We start from the raw sequence: 15,973 nt of genomic DNA on the forward strand, positions 1-15,973 counted from the left end.
AAGGTTTGTGGTTGCAGAGGGCTGTCCTGTGCACTGTAGGATATTTAGCATCATCTCTGGCCTCTACCCACCAGATTACTGAGTACCACCTCCTCCCCTTCATGGTGGTAGCCCAAAATGTTTCCAACAGAACCAACTCTCCCCTCTCCTTCACCATTTATCCCCCAGCTCCAATGGAGAAATACTTTGGATGCTGGGGCAGGAGGATCACGAGTTCAAAGCCAACCTCAGCAATGGCTAGGCGCTAAGCAACTCAGTGAGAACCTGTCTCTAAATAAAATACAAAATAGGACTGGGGATGTGGCTCAGTGATTGAGTGTCCTGAGTCCAATCCCTAGAACCAGAAAACAAACAAACAAACAAACCAAACCGTATCTAAATTATGAAATTCTACAAAAGGATAATGACTTTAAAAGTATCAACACCCCAGAAGAAGTATTCCAGGTAACCTACTTATAATTATTCATGCTTTTAATAGAATTTAACACTAAAAGAATTCCCAGCAGATGGCTGAATTGAAATGGATAAAAGCTAGGTTGCAGGAGGACACCACCATGTATACCGAATGCTCCTGAAATAAGCCAAGTAAATATATGTTCTGCTCCTTGGAAGGAAATTTCTTCTGCAGAGTAGTGCTTTTCTTGAATGTGTTGGTGTATGTCTATTTCTTGGGTGCCACATGCTGCATTATTGCTGAAAAACCATAACCCATGCACATTAACCCACAGGCATAGCACTTTCTAAGATAAATATCAAGCATAACCACTTTTAATTTTTGCATGAACAGGGATTCAGGGATGGTCAGTTTTTTTTTTTTCTTTTTCTCCATGGGGACATAATTGTCAAAGCCTCTTTCATCAGGCATGTGTGAGGTAATAAAGGAGTAGTATAGGATTATAGGAAGAGACAGGAGCGGAAGATGAATTTCATAATTTTGTCATGACTTGGGGTCTCTTTGTGAGGCTACCAAACTCCCTTGAGTGCTTTTGGAATCTCACTACTGTGTACAACAGAGGAGACAAGGGATGAGAGTTAACATTTTCCTTTCTAGCTAATAATTTATCTTAAAAGCAGAGTTTGATAATAGGATAAAATAGCAAAGATATTTTTATTACACTTACACATGGAAGCATTTTGCTCCAAAACATCATAGGGCACTGGTAGCCATTCTCCTCCTTCTTATCCTCTTCCTCCAAGATGATAGTACTTGAACCTTACTGGGACTTACTGAAGAAAGATTAAAAGCAGTATCATTTTCCTCCTCCTTTATAAGGGCTGATTTTCTGCATAGTGGCAGGCATAACTTACAACATTGGCATTTGCTTTGTTTGCAAGAAATTGCATTCTTCCCCTTTTTCTAGAAATAAGAAATTGTCTGCCAGATGAGGACACTTCAAGGTGGGCTAGCTGCTAGGAAAGAGGTGAAAACCCATGCCAAAGATGCACAGATGCAGTAACTTCACGTTCAGAATAGAGTGGATTCTTATAGGAGGGGCACAGTTTTGCCCCATAGCTTCATTTAATGCATTTGAAAGAGGTGAAGACTGGGGTAGAGAAGGAAAATGCCAACCTCAATGGGAGAGTAGATGTGAACTTCAGGAGGACTCTCAGAGCCAGACTCCACTCAAATTAGGGCTCTTCAAATTAGCCACTTTCTGTGGCTATGAGGGGCCTCAAGAATTTGCTTGAGGATGGGGAGGCAGTGTGGAGACATGTGCACTGTGAAAGACAATCGTTTATTAGCTCAAAATAAACTTCACGGGTTAAATACTGCTTTGAGTGCATAAGAATGTCGATAGAGCCTGGGAAGGTAAGTGAGATGGAGCGATTGCCGAGGAGAGTGGAGTTCTTATAAGTGAGATGCAAATTATGTGAAATTCAAAGATCCCTGTGCAGGTCAAAAGCAATTTCTTTTATTTATGGTCATCAGTGACATTAATCAAGCCAGAACATTTTCCTTTAAACCAAAAAAATAATTCGCCCTGACAACTGAAGTCAGATCAAACCTTTGGGGATGACCTAATTGTTCTCTTGTGAGAGCTAGCTATCAGCTCGCCCTTGGCTGTGGCTTCAGTTCCAGCAAACCTGGGAGGCCTCCCAGACCCTGGCAGGGAGTCTCTTCTTGCTACAGAGAGCACAAAGGACAAAGAGGTTTGGGAGGCCATAACCCTCTCTGGTCATCTGCAACGTCTGCCATCCTGAGAATTTTGTGAGTAAGCTCTACCCAGATTCCTGCTGAAACTCCCGTTCACCGTTTGTGCATCTGACTGTCTGCTGCTTGGGTGGCTGGAAATTTCTCCCAGCTGCTGAGAGATGGGTGGGCACACCAACCTCGTCCCCATCTCCATTTTTCCTGGCAGCTGTTCAAATTTTCAGGATTGCATTGGTGACACTGATCAAGATGAGAGCTCTCATTCCACCCTGGTTATTTTTGGCAGCTGTGAGCAATCCAAGGCCTCGAATTTTGGCACGGTGTGGTTGGGATATTAGGTAACCTTTCCCTGAGCAAGCACAGACAAAGAGGAGTCCTGTGCTGCATCCATCCGTCCATCCATCCATCCTTCCATCCATTGGCTGTTTTGACAGCGTTCCATTTGCTCTTGGTTCCTAATGAAAGATGGCTTGGGAGAAGGCTGAATATTAAATACAAATTGTTGTTTTTTTTCCCCCCTACCAGATTGAAAACATAGATGCCTGCTTGAATTTCCTGGCAGCTAAGGGGATAAACATCCAGGGGCTGTCTGCAGAAGGTGAGTGAGAGGGTTTTTCCTGCTGCTGCCTTTTTGCTGTCAGCACTGCCCACCTGCTTGGTACTTACTGGTGCTGTTACCATGGTGAAGGGATGTTGGTGGGCTCCTCTGGTTTTGTTTCCTTTCCGGTGGCTCCGTGCTTGCCTAGCTTCAACCAACTTTAGGATAACCCAAAGAATCACTCTAAGAATGGCAGTCACATCTGCAGCCATCTGGAAGCCACTGAGGGGGTGGTGAAGAGTGAGCTGCTCCTGTTGAAGAAAGACTGGCTTCAACAATGCTGATTTGATTCACCTGTCTGGTGGCTCAGTTAATTATCAAGTCAGGTCTTATCTGTGGGAGAGAAAACACTTTCACCGCAGCCCATGCTAAACTGTACAGCTCCCAGGGGAAAATGCTTAAGCCTTATCTTTTATTAGAGAAGCAGCACCTGTCCTTGCTCTTGGGGGGGGGGGGGGAGCATGAGATTTATTAATGCAGTACTATATTTCTACATCCGGATTAGTTTTTAATTAACTTAAATTTGGTGGTTAATTAGCACGTTAGCATTTGCTAGCGTTTTACAGTTAAATTATGTATGGGTCTGGAGCTGACTGGTCGGAATCCTCAACCTCCTGAGGCAACACCTAACCTGGAATCATTCGCTCTCTCTCCTGTTTGTAAATACAAGCAGCTGCCAGCTCAGACTCTGCCATAGGCCCCGTGTCCTCCCAAACTCATTAGGCTGCACCTGCCTCCAGCTTTCCCAGAACAGGTAAAGCATCACAGATGATACACCTTTCCCAAGCAAGAGTGCTTTTGAAAAGAGGCGTATGAGCATGGACCCCGGGGAGGGGCCAGGGTGAGGCAGAGGGGAGCAGTGAGGAAAGAAGCAGTCAAGTGGAATAGCAGGTAAGTTTGGAAATGTGATGGATTCTCTGTGGGGTTCGTTCCTCAACTTTGCTCTGCTAGTTGGTGAAAGCTTGGTTTTTCTGGCTGTGTTCCTCAGCTGTAGTCTCTTCCAGCATTGGGGGTAGGTAGCATAAATGGCCAATGTTAATGGCTTTTAGGTGTAACATGACTGTTCAGATTGTTTGGGAACTCTAGTACACTGGACCTGTCCCCAGGCAGGCATGGTCATGCTGCTTCGAGAAGCCTGAGAAGCAACTGTAAAGTGGTCAGTCTTAATCTCTGCTCTTACAGGAGGATCCCTGGAAGACTCTTCTGCCTTGGGGTATGGGCCATCATCCATGTAGAATGCTCACTGCTGGGGCACAGGCGGTGGTGGTGATGGCAGGGAGATGCAAATTCCCATTGAGAGAACACAGGATTTCCTCCTGGTGGGGAGTTCTTGGGCTGACCAGTAGGTGGCAGGACATGTTCCTCCTAGTTTCCAGAGAACAAATGGACCCCAGGTTCAGGTCAATGTCCCCCAAGTAGAGCACCACAGGGACTTTTCTAGAATTATGGTTAGTATCAAGGCCTTGGGGGATGCAGATCCTGCAGGCCTGCTTTCTCCTGCCCCCAATTGCTCAGCACCTACCCATTGTCTTGCCCTCTGTCTCATTTGTTCCCCACATCTGCCCCATCCTCTCTGTACTCTAAAGCATAGAAACCTCTGCAATAAGTATTTGTTGAATGAATAATTGCCAACTGTGCTCCTAAGGGTTTATCTATGTTGACTTCTATTCTCACAACTGAAGCTGGAGTTTACAGATACGAAACTTTGGCTTAAAGGTTATGAGTGCACCCCTGAGGTATGTCACTAGAGAGTGGCAGAGGCAGGATTTGAACCCAGGCTAGTGTGATTTCAGAGCTCATCGTTATGACATTTTCTGGGATGACAGATGAATAAAATCTGCATGTGCCACATATAAGTGAAAGAAATTGGGTTTAGAGCTCTTTGTTCCCTGGAACGTGGTTTGAGAAGGTGTTGTGTGGCCCTCAGTGGCACCGTGTGCAAGGAGACATTCTGCCCTCTGCCCCTTTTTGATGTTGGGCTGACCTGTGGGACCCAAGCACAGGAGAACATATTGGAACAGTGTGTTGAGGTGATTGACTCTGGGATGTAACTACAAAGTATTTCAATAACAGCCCCCAACTGTGTTGTATTGAACCCCCATCTTCCCTGCTGGGTTGAGACTCACTTAATGATATCTTGGCCAGAATCCATAACTGTTCAGTCACGTTCAGTTATTAGCATAGCTTTATGTCCATGTTTTTGACTCAGTCTCATTCCTTTTTAAATTTCTCTACTCAAAGCTCTTTTTCTCCCCCACACCCCCAGCCTGCAATAAGTCGAAGGGGAGTGGGGCACGGTGGCAAGGCTTCCCTTCCTCTCTCCTTTCCAGGTTCCTGTGCCCGAGACTGCAGGGTTTGGGCAGTGGAGGAGATAGGGTTCTATGCTGATGAAGTTGCCATCTTCCTCTTGGTCACCATAATGGTCACCGTCCCAGGTGGGCTCATCATTCCCTTCTGATGGGACTCACTCCCATTCTGCTTTTAGGCCACTGGTAGTTCTTTGGTAAGATTCAGCCAGCCCTCTCACCATGGTCTCACAAACCCCAATGTCTGATATGGAACCAGCAGGAAAACATGCTCCATTTTCCAGTAGCAAGGGTGGAGCAGGACTCCTGTCACCTGGAAGCAGCCCCCCCAGCACACAAGTTCTTTCCCCCCTACTTAGGTGGCCCCGAGGCAGATTGGCTGAGTCTGCTAAGCAGATTCACAACTTGAGACTGGAAGGCCAGGTTCCTTTTCTTATCAGCACCCCCACTTTGATTCTTTTGGAGCCTTTACTCCTCTGACTTTCACATGTTCCTTGGGGAGGAGAGGAGTTCTCCTCTCTCCATGATCATCAAGCATCACCCTCCAGAATGACATTCTGTCATTAGATTTCATATGGATTTCTTTGGAGGGGAGGATAGGGAGCAATGATAGTATTGGTGCTGAGGCTGAGTCTGAACTATAAAAGTCTCCTTGACCTTATAAAGAGAGAGGAAACTTAGAGCCCTTTGTCATCAAATAATTTCACAATTTCAGGGTTCAGGGAATATCTCACCTGACCTCTTGTTAGATTATAGGATGGGATCAGTTTATTGAGAACATACCATGTGTCAGTCACTGAGCATTCGTGTCTTATTTAATCCCCTGGCAACTCACTGAGGCCAGTGTTGCGGTTATCCCCATCAAGCAGATTAGGAAACAAAGGCCCAAAGAGCTGAAGTTATACACGGGATGCTGCATGCACCCATGGGCAGTGGCTAAGCTGCCCTCCTCTGCTGCTTCAAGGGCCTGCTGTCTCCAGCCACCTGCATATCTATTAGAAAAGCATTAGTGTTTAAAAGAATCATGTAGTTTTAATGTTTTTTTTTTTTCCTTTTGAAGATGATTGAGTGCCCTGGGGTGCCTCCTCTGATGAAAAACAAACACATGGTGGTTGGAAAGCCCCATAGGTACATCTCCACCCTTTCCCAGTGACTGCAGCTGCTTCACAACCAGGAAGGTGTGTGCACCTGTCCTTGCAGGTTGCAGCACAGGCCTGCCCCAACCTGCGAGTTAGAGAGCCACACAGAGCCTTTGTTCCCGGGCTCAGACAGCGGGTGCCTGGGGGCAGCAATTTCAGCCACCCAGCCCTGGAGGTGCTGCTGGTGTGGGCCTTCCCTGGCCCAGACCTCCTGCCCCCTCAGTGTTCCTGCAGCTTGAAGCTCAGACACATCTCTGTGCTCTTAGAACCTTGCCAGGGTCCTGTGGGCTTAGACCTCTCCTTCCCTGAGGTGATGTTCAAGATCCACCCTCTAATCCTTCCTGACAGGAACTCCACCTGTCACAGCTGTCTGTCAACCTGCTCCTGGGAGGGAGAATGATCCTCATCTTTGGCCATTTTTGAGATCACCTGGGCTTTGTACTACTTGACCCTGAACCCCCAACCTCCTTCAGTGGAGAAGCAGAGGTCCAGGGTAAGGCACATTCTTTTGTATTTTCTGGGTGCATCCTATATACCAGGCACAGTGTTAGGTACTGAGGGTCACTGACAAGTCAATTGTATAAAACTACCCTTGATTCCCATTAGTAAGAGAGCTCTGCTAGCTACAGGATTCACTGGTGGCCAAGAAAAGGCAGGTCAGCTGCACCTGGGGCAGCCAGGGGGCTTCACAAAAGGGGTGATATTTCCCTGGATGTTCTGGAATGAGTGCTCATTTGCCAGGCAGAAAAAGTGAGGTGAAGGGAAGCCTAGTCAGCAGATGGGACATGGAGGCAAAGGGTTGGTTCTTTATCAAACTAGCAGATTGTAGAAATGGAGGCAGGAAGATCCATGAAGGTGACTCTGGAGGAGCGTGTGCTTTTGAAGGGAAATCTGTCACTGACTCGATCAACTCTCTCCTGATGGCCAGAGACCTAGAGACTGAGCTTGCTCCTCCTTTCATCCTGAGCCAGACAGTAGGGGCATTCACTAGACCTATTGGGTAAAGGAAGCAGGTGGAAGGTGGAATGTTCCCATTTCTCCTGCCCACATCAATTGAGTGGGCACACAGTGGACTATTTTTGTTCCTCTGTCCCAGTGGCCCCAGAGGCTCTGCCCCCACCTTCTCATCCCTCCTCCCCTGTGACGAGCACAGTTGGCAGGCTTGTGGGCAGGACCCAAAGGGCCACAGGAGTGGGTGGAAAGGGAGGTGGCCCATGTCAGTTATGTAGCCCATCCATCTTCAGGAACAGACCATAGGAACCACAGTCCCCTGTGAGTCAGGGAGCCTCACACAACTCTAGCAGTGGGGAATCAAACAGGAGTCCTGCACCCCTGTGATCTGCTGCAGAGCAATCATTCTACTCGCTAGAGCAGGTTTCTTTGTATTGGATTATTCCATTACTTTGGAAACCAGGCCTGAGGTTTTTCTTAAAAAATGTTGAAAGACAATAACGTCTCTGTTTCACTTCCCATCATGACCGATGTTACCTACAGCATCTCTGCAGATTAGAACCAGCCAGTGGGGACAAAGAGATCAGCCAGAAACCAAAGAACTTGGGCACCAGGCGATGGAACATTCTAACAGAATGGGACTGTGACCTGTGCAGTTTGTCCTCCAGTTTGCATGAGGGTGGCTGCAGGAAGAGGAAGAGCAGGATTCCAGTGTTCAGTTAGCTAGGGTCCCCTTGGACAAGTCACCGATAGCCTAACAACTTAGGTCTGTGTATATTCCTTCTAGAAGGAAGGAAGTCTAGAAGGTGCGGTGTGTGGATCAGACACTAAATGATAGTCCTTTTCCCACACCTTGGGAAGGGCCATGAGGGAAACATTCTTGTGGGCTTGCAGATTTTGTTTTTAGACTTCCCTATGGAGCGGGCTCACCAGGCCTTGTGGAACACAGACAAATACCTTGGAAATGTGGAAGAAACACAGTTCTAGCTATTTTGGATACTGTCTGTTGTAGACCACCCATGGTTTAGACTCTGGACTTTTACAGCATCCACCACTCTTGATTTTTTTTGTGTGATCTAAAAAAAAAAATAAAAAGAAACAATCCATGGCAATGTCTTGGCTGGGCACAAGATCACAAGCCACTCACAGCTTTGTCGATTCAAACAGCAATTCTTTATTCCCGAACTCACACCGGCCTCTACACACGTTCTGGGGCAATCCCAGTTCTCCTCCGCCCAATTCACCTACTCCACGAGGCTTTTTTCCAATATCCCATTTTAATCTCACGAGAACTCAACGGGAACAAGCAGCAGGAACACCCTAATCCCGGCAGCAATAATCTTCAACCTCCAACTTCCCTAAAACCCCTATTGTCTTAAACCGGGAACGCCCTAAACCCAAGGACCGGGATACTTCCTCAAACCTGATCAGCTCTAAACCTGGATCCGCCTTGGTCCTTGAGCAAGGTCACCTTACATGCAATGTCAACAGCGAAATCCATTTAACATGGGGTACGCTAGCAAGGAAATTTTGATGCGTCATTCCTACTTGGCGATGGCCCTCAGCAAATCCAAATGTCCATCATCAGTGGGATAAGTAAACAAAATATGGCCTATCCATATGATGAGATGCTTCTCAGCAATATAAAGAAACTGATAAATTCTCTAACATAGTCCAACCTTTAAAACATGATGTGAAATGAAAGAAGCCAGATGCAAAAAAACTGCATATTACATGATGCCATTTACATAAAATATCCAAAAAAAGACAAATTTGTAGAAACAGAAAGTGTATTTGTGGATGCCTAGAAGTGGGTTTGGGAATCAATTGCAATTGAGTATAAGGAATCTTTCTGGGTGATAGAAATATCCCAAAACTAAATTTATTAAATGTAAGTAAATTTATTAAATTTACTTAAAAAATACTGAGTTGAACACCTAACTTTATTGATAGAAATTATGTAATACCTTCATAAAGCTGTTTTAAATATCAGAAAGAAAGTCACCATTGCATTTTCTCTAATATGAGATTATTCATAACTGATTTCCTTCCAGATACCAGTGACTGGCCTAGGGAGAGAAGGGAGCGATCCTCTTCTTGGGCTTTGTTTGGGTAGAGAGCCCTGAATGGGTTTCTGAGGAGGCTGCAGGTAGGGGGGGGGGCATATTTTCTGAGCCAAAATGTGAATTTGAGTCAAGCAAGGTCCCAAGTGCTTTGCACTCATGTTTCTCCTTCCACCTTCACTTAGTTCTCCTAAGAGCCCCATAGGAAGGCGTGATGCGACATACGCTTATTTTACAGGAGAGAAAAACTGAAGCCCAGAGAGGTTGAATCTTGCAACAAATCAAAGTCTGCAAATGGACTATAGAGATTTGACCCCAGATTTTTCTGGCTCCAAGAAAATCACTGCTCTTTGTGATAGTGCTATCCCCTAAGAAAAAGAGGATTTGCCAGAGGAAAATTATACTCTTTGGCAGCTAAACATGCTTTAAGGAACAATGGTACAAACCGGTATGAACAGTGAATGGTTTGATGACCACAGTAGCTAGAGACAGAGACAGCACCGGCCCCATCTTCTGCAGTGGGGTTGGCTGGTGGCTTATGGGGGTGCTGACAGGGATGTACTGACTTTTCACAGTGGGCAGCCCTGAGCCCATGGATATGCTGAATTGTTAAGTCCCTCTCCTCTTTGTTTTCTTACATAGTTTCAAAAAATATGTTCAGAGGGGCTGGGGTTGTGGCTCAGCAGTAGAGCGTCCGTCTAGCACATGCGAGGCATTGTATTTGATCCTTAGCACCACATAAAAATAAATAAATGTCCAACAACATATAAAATATGTTCTGGGATGTTTGACACACCAGAAGAATAAAGAATACTTATATGCCTAAGAGCTAGCTTAATAAATAGAACATTATCTGTTCTCCTTTTAAATTCATCACACAGACTGGGGATACATGTAAGCCAAGTTAGACCATGTCAGGATACCAGACTTGGAGCTGGAAATACCTGGATTTAGGCCCTAGCTCCAGAATTCATTACCTTGGAAAGGTCATAAAACCTTTCTGAACTTCTACTTCCCTATAAACAAAATAAGGGTAGCACGACCTAGTTCTCAGGTGGCCAGGATTAAGGGAGATGGTGCATGGGAAGAGGTCAGCCTGGCACATTCTTACTAGTAATGGTGCTTGGTATAAACCATGCAGCAACCTGATCACTGTAAAAGGCAACCCAGGCTGCCTCTCTCCCCATGATTAGCATTATGTTCTGCCTCCAGTGATTTCGGTTTTGAGAGAAAATTGTCTGTTTCCCCAAGTTTCTTCCTAGGTGCAAAACTGCAGGCCAGAACATGGTTGGCTTATTTCACCTTTTCCCCTCACTCCTGTCACTGTCCACCCAGGTGGCTACAGGTGTGTGACTTCTTCATGTGAGTCTCCATCAAACCTGGAGCTGTATGATAATCTTATTCAGGATTCCGGGGCTTTTGTTTACATAAGGTAACTAAGAGCAGCAAAGTCCTTCACTGTAAACGGTGCACTTTCACACATACATTCTCATTTGATATGCAAAACAACCTTGTATGGTGGCCTGGGTGGTGTTGATGTTGTCATTTTCCTGAGACCCAGAGAGATTAAGTGACTTGCCCCAGGTGGCACAGCAAGAGATTGATAGAGTGCAGACTGGAACTCATGGCTTAGGTTTTCTGACTGTTGTCTTCCTGTCGGCTCTGTTCCATGATCGGAACCTGCTGGCTCCCAACGTACTGTGTGAAGGCTGGATTCCAGAGGTGGGTCCTGTCAGTTTCTCCAGTGCCTGGAGAAAAGGATACTCCAGCAGAGAGTAGTTAGTTCTGGCCTAACAGCAGATCACACCAGGATCAATGCCCTGGCAGGCTGCTCTTCCTCCTGTGCAGGGGCAGGGCTTGTTCAGAAGGGACTCCATTCACATCTCTGCCTCTCCACTGGCCCTGGAGGAAGCACTGTTTCTTCATGAGCAGCCTTTCCCCAGCTCAGTGCTAAGCAGGGTGTGCACCCCCCACCTCTCTAGCAAGGCCCCAGAGCTTCCTTTGTGCGTGTCCTTCTTTGCCCCTTGCCCTTTTGGGAAGAAATCCAGTCCAGGGCTGCAGCGAACCAGAGGGGTCCGGGTTTGTTTCCCCCACAAGTCTCCTCCTGTCCCTCCTTGTGGGTGGCCCTGGTACCTTACTCCTCAGGGTCAGTTTAGCTTCTTGCTTTCAGCATTTGGTGTTAAAATACTGCATAAAAGGAGAAACCCTGGCGATCCATAACCTCTGCCTGCGAATAAATGTTTTATTCTTCTCCACAACTCTTTATGCATGCCTTGAGGCAAAGGCATCTTAACATCCTAAAAATTACTGTCTGGAATAACAGAAGTATGCTTCCCACTCTGTTCTAATTTATTTTAATATGATATTTTGTATGAGTTCCTCATGGAAGCCAGTCCTTATAGTCTGTCCCTACACCCATCCCAAATTACAGTTATTTATCCAATGGACAGGAGAGGCAGAGCCATGTATCTGAAAGAAGGATGAGTGGGTAAAGCAGAGTGAGGATTTTGGAGTGGGATGGTGGCCACTTGGCACGCGTGGTGTGGCTCGAGGCTTGGAACATGAACTTGGCAGAGCAGGCCAGACCATTGCGTCTCTCAGAGTGCCAGAGAGCGCCTCTGTCCAGGATCGGCCGCTTTGCCTGCAGAACAAGCACAGTCTTGCTGGGGAAGCCTGCTTTTCAGTGGTGTCCTTACTGAGAATTTCCTCTTGGCACTTGCCAGATATCCAGTCTCGACTTGCCTGGTGTATCCACTCTAATCCCAGAGGGGAGAATAAGCTAATTTCTTTGTGGTTTTGGCCTGCGTTTAATTGACTGTGATCCCAATTAAGTGTTCAGGAAGTCTGTCATATCCTCTAGGAATTAAACTCCTGTGAGGGCTGAAGCGGCCCATTGAGTGGGAAAAAGAAAGGACTCCAACAGCTGACAAGAGTCTCTTTATTGTCTTGCAGAAATCAGGAATGGGAACCTCAAGGCCATTCTAGGCCTCTTCTTCAGCCTCTCTCGCTACAAGCAACAACAGCAGCAGCCCCAGAAGCAGCACCTCTCCTCCCCTCTGCCGCCTGCTGGGTCTCAGGTGGCAGGGGGCCCCTCCCAGTGCCAGGCTGGCACTCCTCAGCAACAGGTGCCAGCCACTCCCCAAGCCCCGTGCCAGCCTCACCAGCCAGCGCCACATCAGCCCTCAAAAGCACAAGCCGAAATGCAGTCCAGGTGGGGCTCTTTCCTTGCCGGCTGAAATGCCTGTTTTTCAGGTGTTCTTTGCACCCTAAATTACAATTTGTATCATCTATGGTTTTCATTCAAGCTTCTTCAATGCTAAGTGCTACTGGTAGTTAGGAATTCACACGACCTTGGAAGTGGATGCAAGGGGCCTCCTCCTGTGCCTGGCAGAGACTGTACTTTTATAGGTCAGCATTGCCAGCAGCCAACACTAATTAGCTGCTCCTGCCATGACTCAGGCCCATTACACACATGCTCATATGTTATAAACAGCCCCTAAAATAGACTTCAAACCCCTTCTGGGTGTTGGCCTACAAGATGAATGCTCAAAGTTGGAGTAATTTATTGAACAGATGAGAGAGACACGGCCATGCTTTTGAAAGGAGGATGACTGGGTAAAGCAGAGTAAGGATTTTGGAGTGGGACAGCTAAGTCATTTTACTTGGTGGAGGTAAAAGTTCTGTTATAACAGATGCCTCCGCTTTTCCAGAGCAGAGAGGGAAAAAACATGCCAAAGAAAGGTGGCAGGTGTTAGCCCGGGAGTAGCCAGCCATCTTCCCTAAGTGGAGCGGTGTCCCCCGTTGGTAGTAACCATGAATGTGACTGGGTTGCCTTGAACTTACATGGTGGGAGCTGCATTATGTTGAACCTAGGGAAAAATCATATTGCACAGGATTGATCCCTGAAGGATTAGTGCCTGGACCTGGCCAACCTTCCCAGAGGGACTGATGCTTGCCACTCCTACTCACCACAGAGAAGTGCACAGGAGGCATGCCTCTGTAGTGACTGTCTCCTCTACTACAGTGGGAATAGTTGCATTCCTAAACAACTCTGCAGAAGATTGCCATGCAAATCATTTTTTCACCCTGGTACTAGAAATTGAACCCAAGGGTACTTTACCATGGAGCTACATCCCCAGCCCTTTTAATTTTTTTATTTTGAATTGGCTTTGCTACGTTGCTGAGCCTAGTCCCAAATTTTAGATCCTTCTGCCTTGGCCTTCCCAGTAGCTGGGATTACAAGTGTACACCACTGCTCCCAGCTAATCATTTCTTTTAATGGCGGAATAAAAGTAGAGGCTTAGGAACTAGAAAGTTCTTGGCTTATGATAAAGTTCTGCGGGAAAGCTCATAATAATTGTTTTCTTTTCTGTCAATCTTTAGCTTTAAAACCTGATGTCACTGATCAAAGTGATTGCTTGATTTTATCTAATGTGTGCCACAAAGTAATGCCTTTTCTTTCCAGTGTCCCAGAATCCAGCGTCGATACTCATAAGGCTTCTCAAACACCTTGATACCCTTTGTCACCTGTGGTAGTTGGGCAAAACCCAAAGCTGCTCAAGTCTGGCAGCTGCCTTATGGATAGTTGCAGCTTTTTTTCTCATGAAAAGTGTGATTTCCCACTTGTGAGGCTGTTCAGACCAGCAGTGATGGGTGTAATGTGAATCAGGCCCCCTAAATAATTATCTAATTATATCCATTATGGAAATTCGTGGGATAGGAGAGATGCCTGGAATAGCAATGAGGAACAGACAGCCATGCAGCCAGGCACTGCCCACTTTCCCTGGAGACCTGCCCGCATAGAAGCCCTTCCCTGGGCAGAGGTTCCTTGGCATTGGATGACTTAAAAGATCAGGGCATCATTTCCCAAACTGCATTCTGTAGAGTTTATTTACTTCCTAGGGTGTTCACTTGAGTTGTATTACAAGGGAAGGATTCTGTGGGGGTAGAAATTGGGAGATAACCTGGGTTAGGGTGTTACAACTGTTATTGCAAGTCTGCTCAGATCCTTGAAACTGCCAATGTGCATTCTTGTATTTAGTTACTGCAAAGCCTTCTATGTGCCCAGCACTGTTCTAGGCACATGGGAGTCAGGATGAGTGAGACAGGCAAGGCACCTGCTCCCTGCATGCTACCAAAGGAGGCTGAAAAAACGGGCGAATTAATGGAGGAAAATGTCAGGCAGTGGTGAATGATGGGATTTGGAGGTGCTGGGTCACTCATTTAGGTTAAGTTGATGGGAGGGTTTCTCTGAGGAACCTGAAAGCAAAGAAGGCCGCTGCCATGTCTAGGGAAGAGAGTTGTGGCACTGAGGACAGGTCACAAAGTACTTGCTGTCAAACATGGGTTTTGAGTTTGGACTCTAAGGATAACAGGAAGACATGGGGGTGGTCTTGAGTATGAGAAAGACTTGATTGGATTTACAGTTTTGTTTTTTTTTTTAATCACCATTGCTTCTCTTTGGAGACTATAATGGTAGATGGGCTAGAATGGAAGAAAGGATTCCAGTTAAAAAGCTTCTGCAGTCCGGGAGAGGATAGTGGCTAAGATAAAGCTGGTAGGACATGTATGGAGATGGACACATGCAGGATATTTTGGAGTTTGAGCCTAGAGGCAGCTGGAAACAGATTCCTTCTCTGGAGTGAGAGAAAGAGAGGAATCCTAGGTGAAGCCTAGATTTCTGACTCAAGCAATTAGCTAAGTGGTGGTATTATTTATTGAGATGAGGAAGGCTGGAAGAGGAGCAGGTGTGCATTGTAAACCTGCAGAAGGTGAGGTGGAAAGAAGCATCTATTTTTATAAAACATCTCACTGTATAGGGTTCCAAGGAACATGTGTTCAGGCACACAGTTTTGGGTCACTGAGCCATGCTACCCTGAAGCGTGCGTTTCCTTGGTAGGTGTTTGTTTTCTTACTAGAACCAGATGTTCTAGTCAGCACCCATCTCCCTGTAAGAAAAAAAAAAAAGTCCTGGTACTAAATGCTTTGTCTAAAGACAAGCCAAACTCACTTAAGCCAGGTTTGTGCATTCATTTTTTTTTAATATTTTGGTTTTAGTTGTAGTTGGACACAATACCTTTATTTTATTTATTTATTTTTATGTGGTGCTGAGGATTGAACCCAGCACCTTGCACATGCTAGGCGAGCGCTCTACTGCTGAGCCACAACCCCAGACCCTGTGCATTCATTTATTCTAGCTGCACAGTGTTTCCTGCCAATCTGACTTTCTGATGCTACAGAATGGTGACTTTAGAGTGGGGCTCCACAGTAGCTGTATATCATCATTTACACCTTTATCTTGTCCGGTTTGGGTTGTGTCTGCAGATGGCTGGTTTTGTCCATTTTGTATGGATAATTTCTACTGCTCCTTCCACAGGATAATCTTGTTCTCAAGGTCTAGTGATGTGAGATCCCATGCTAACACTCTAGCTATCAGTTTAAGAATGATGTGATCCATCTCTGGCTCAGTGCTATTGTATTGCTAGCCCCAGATTCTAGCTTTGATAACCCAGGCCCAGTGGAAATGACCGGACCCTTGATCACTGGTGTCCGATGTTGATGGGAGTCCCAGATGCCGGGTTTGTTTGGGCCTCCTGTTAGAACCCTGCCTCGGCACCATTTTGAAGCCATGTAAGTCCAGCACTTCTTGCGGGGGTGGTGAGCATTACAACTTGGCAGCTTTCCATGAAGTTGGCTAATGAAGGGGTTGTGGAGGGTTGCAAAGGAAGTCCAAGAAATTGGCAGGAAGGTTTCAGAGCCCTCCT

General features: G+C 46.2%; 1 protein-coding gene across 9 annotated transcripts in view; it reads left to right on the plus strand.

The window, feature by feature from the left end:
- The window catches only part of NAV2 (neuron navigator 2), a 701,871-nt gene that overhangs the window by 465,589 nt on the left and 220,309 nt on the right, over positions 1-15,973 (plus strand). For all 9 annotated transcript variants that reach the window (XM_081282533.1, XM_081282536.1, XM_081282532.1 and 6 more), the window contains exons 4-5: positions 2,678-2,750; positions 12,162-12,420. In XM_081282533.1, the coding sequence (XP_081138659.1) occupies positions 2,678-2,750; positions 12,162-12,420 (332 nt within the window). The remainder of the gene's footprint in view (positions 1-2,677; positions 2,751-12,161; positions 12,421-15,973) is intronic.

The sequence above is a fragment of the Spermophilus citellus genome (genome assembly GCF_964194105.1).
Source record: "Spermophilus citellus genome assembly, chromosome: 2".
Classification (NCBI taxonomy): Eukaryota; Metazoa; Chordata; class Mammalia; order Rodentia; family Sciuridae; genus Spermophilus; species Spermophilus citellus.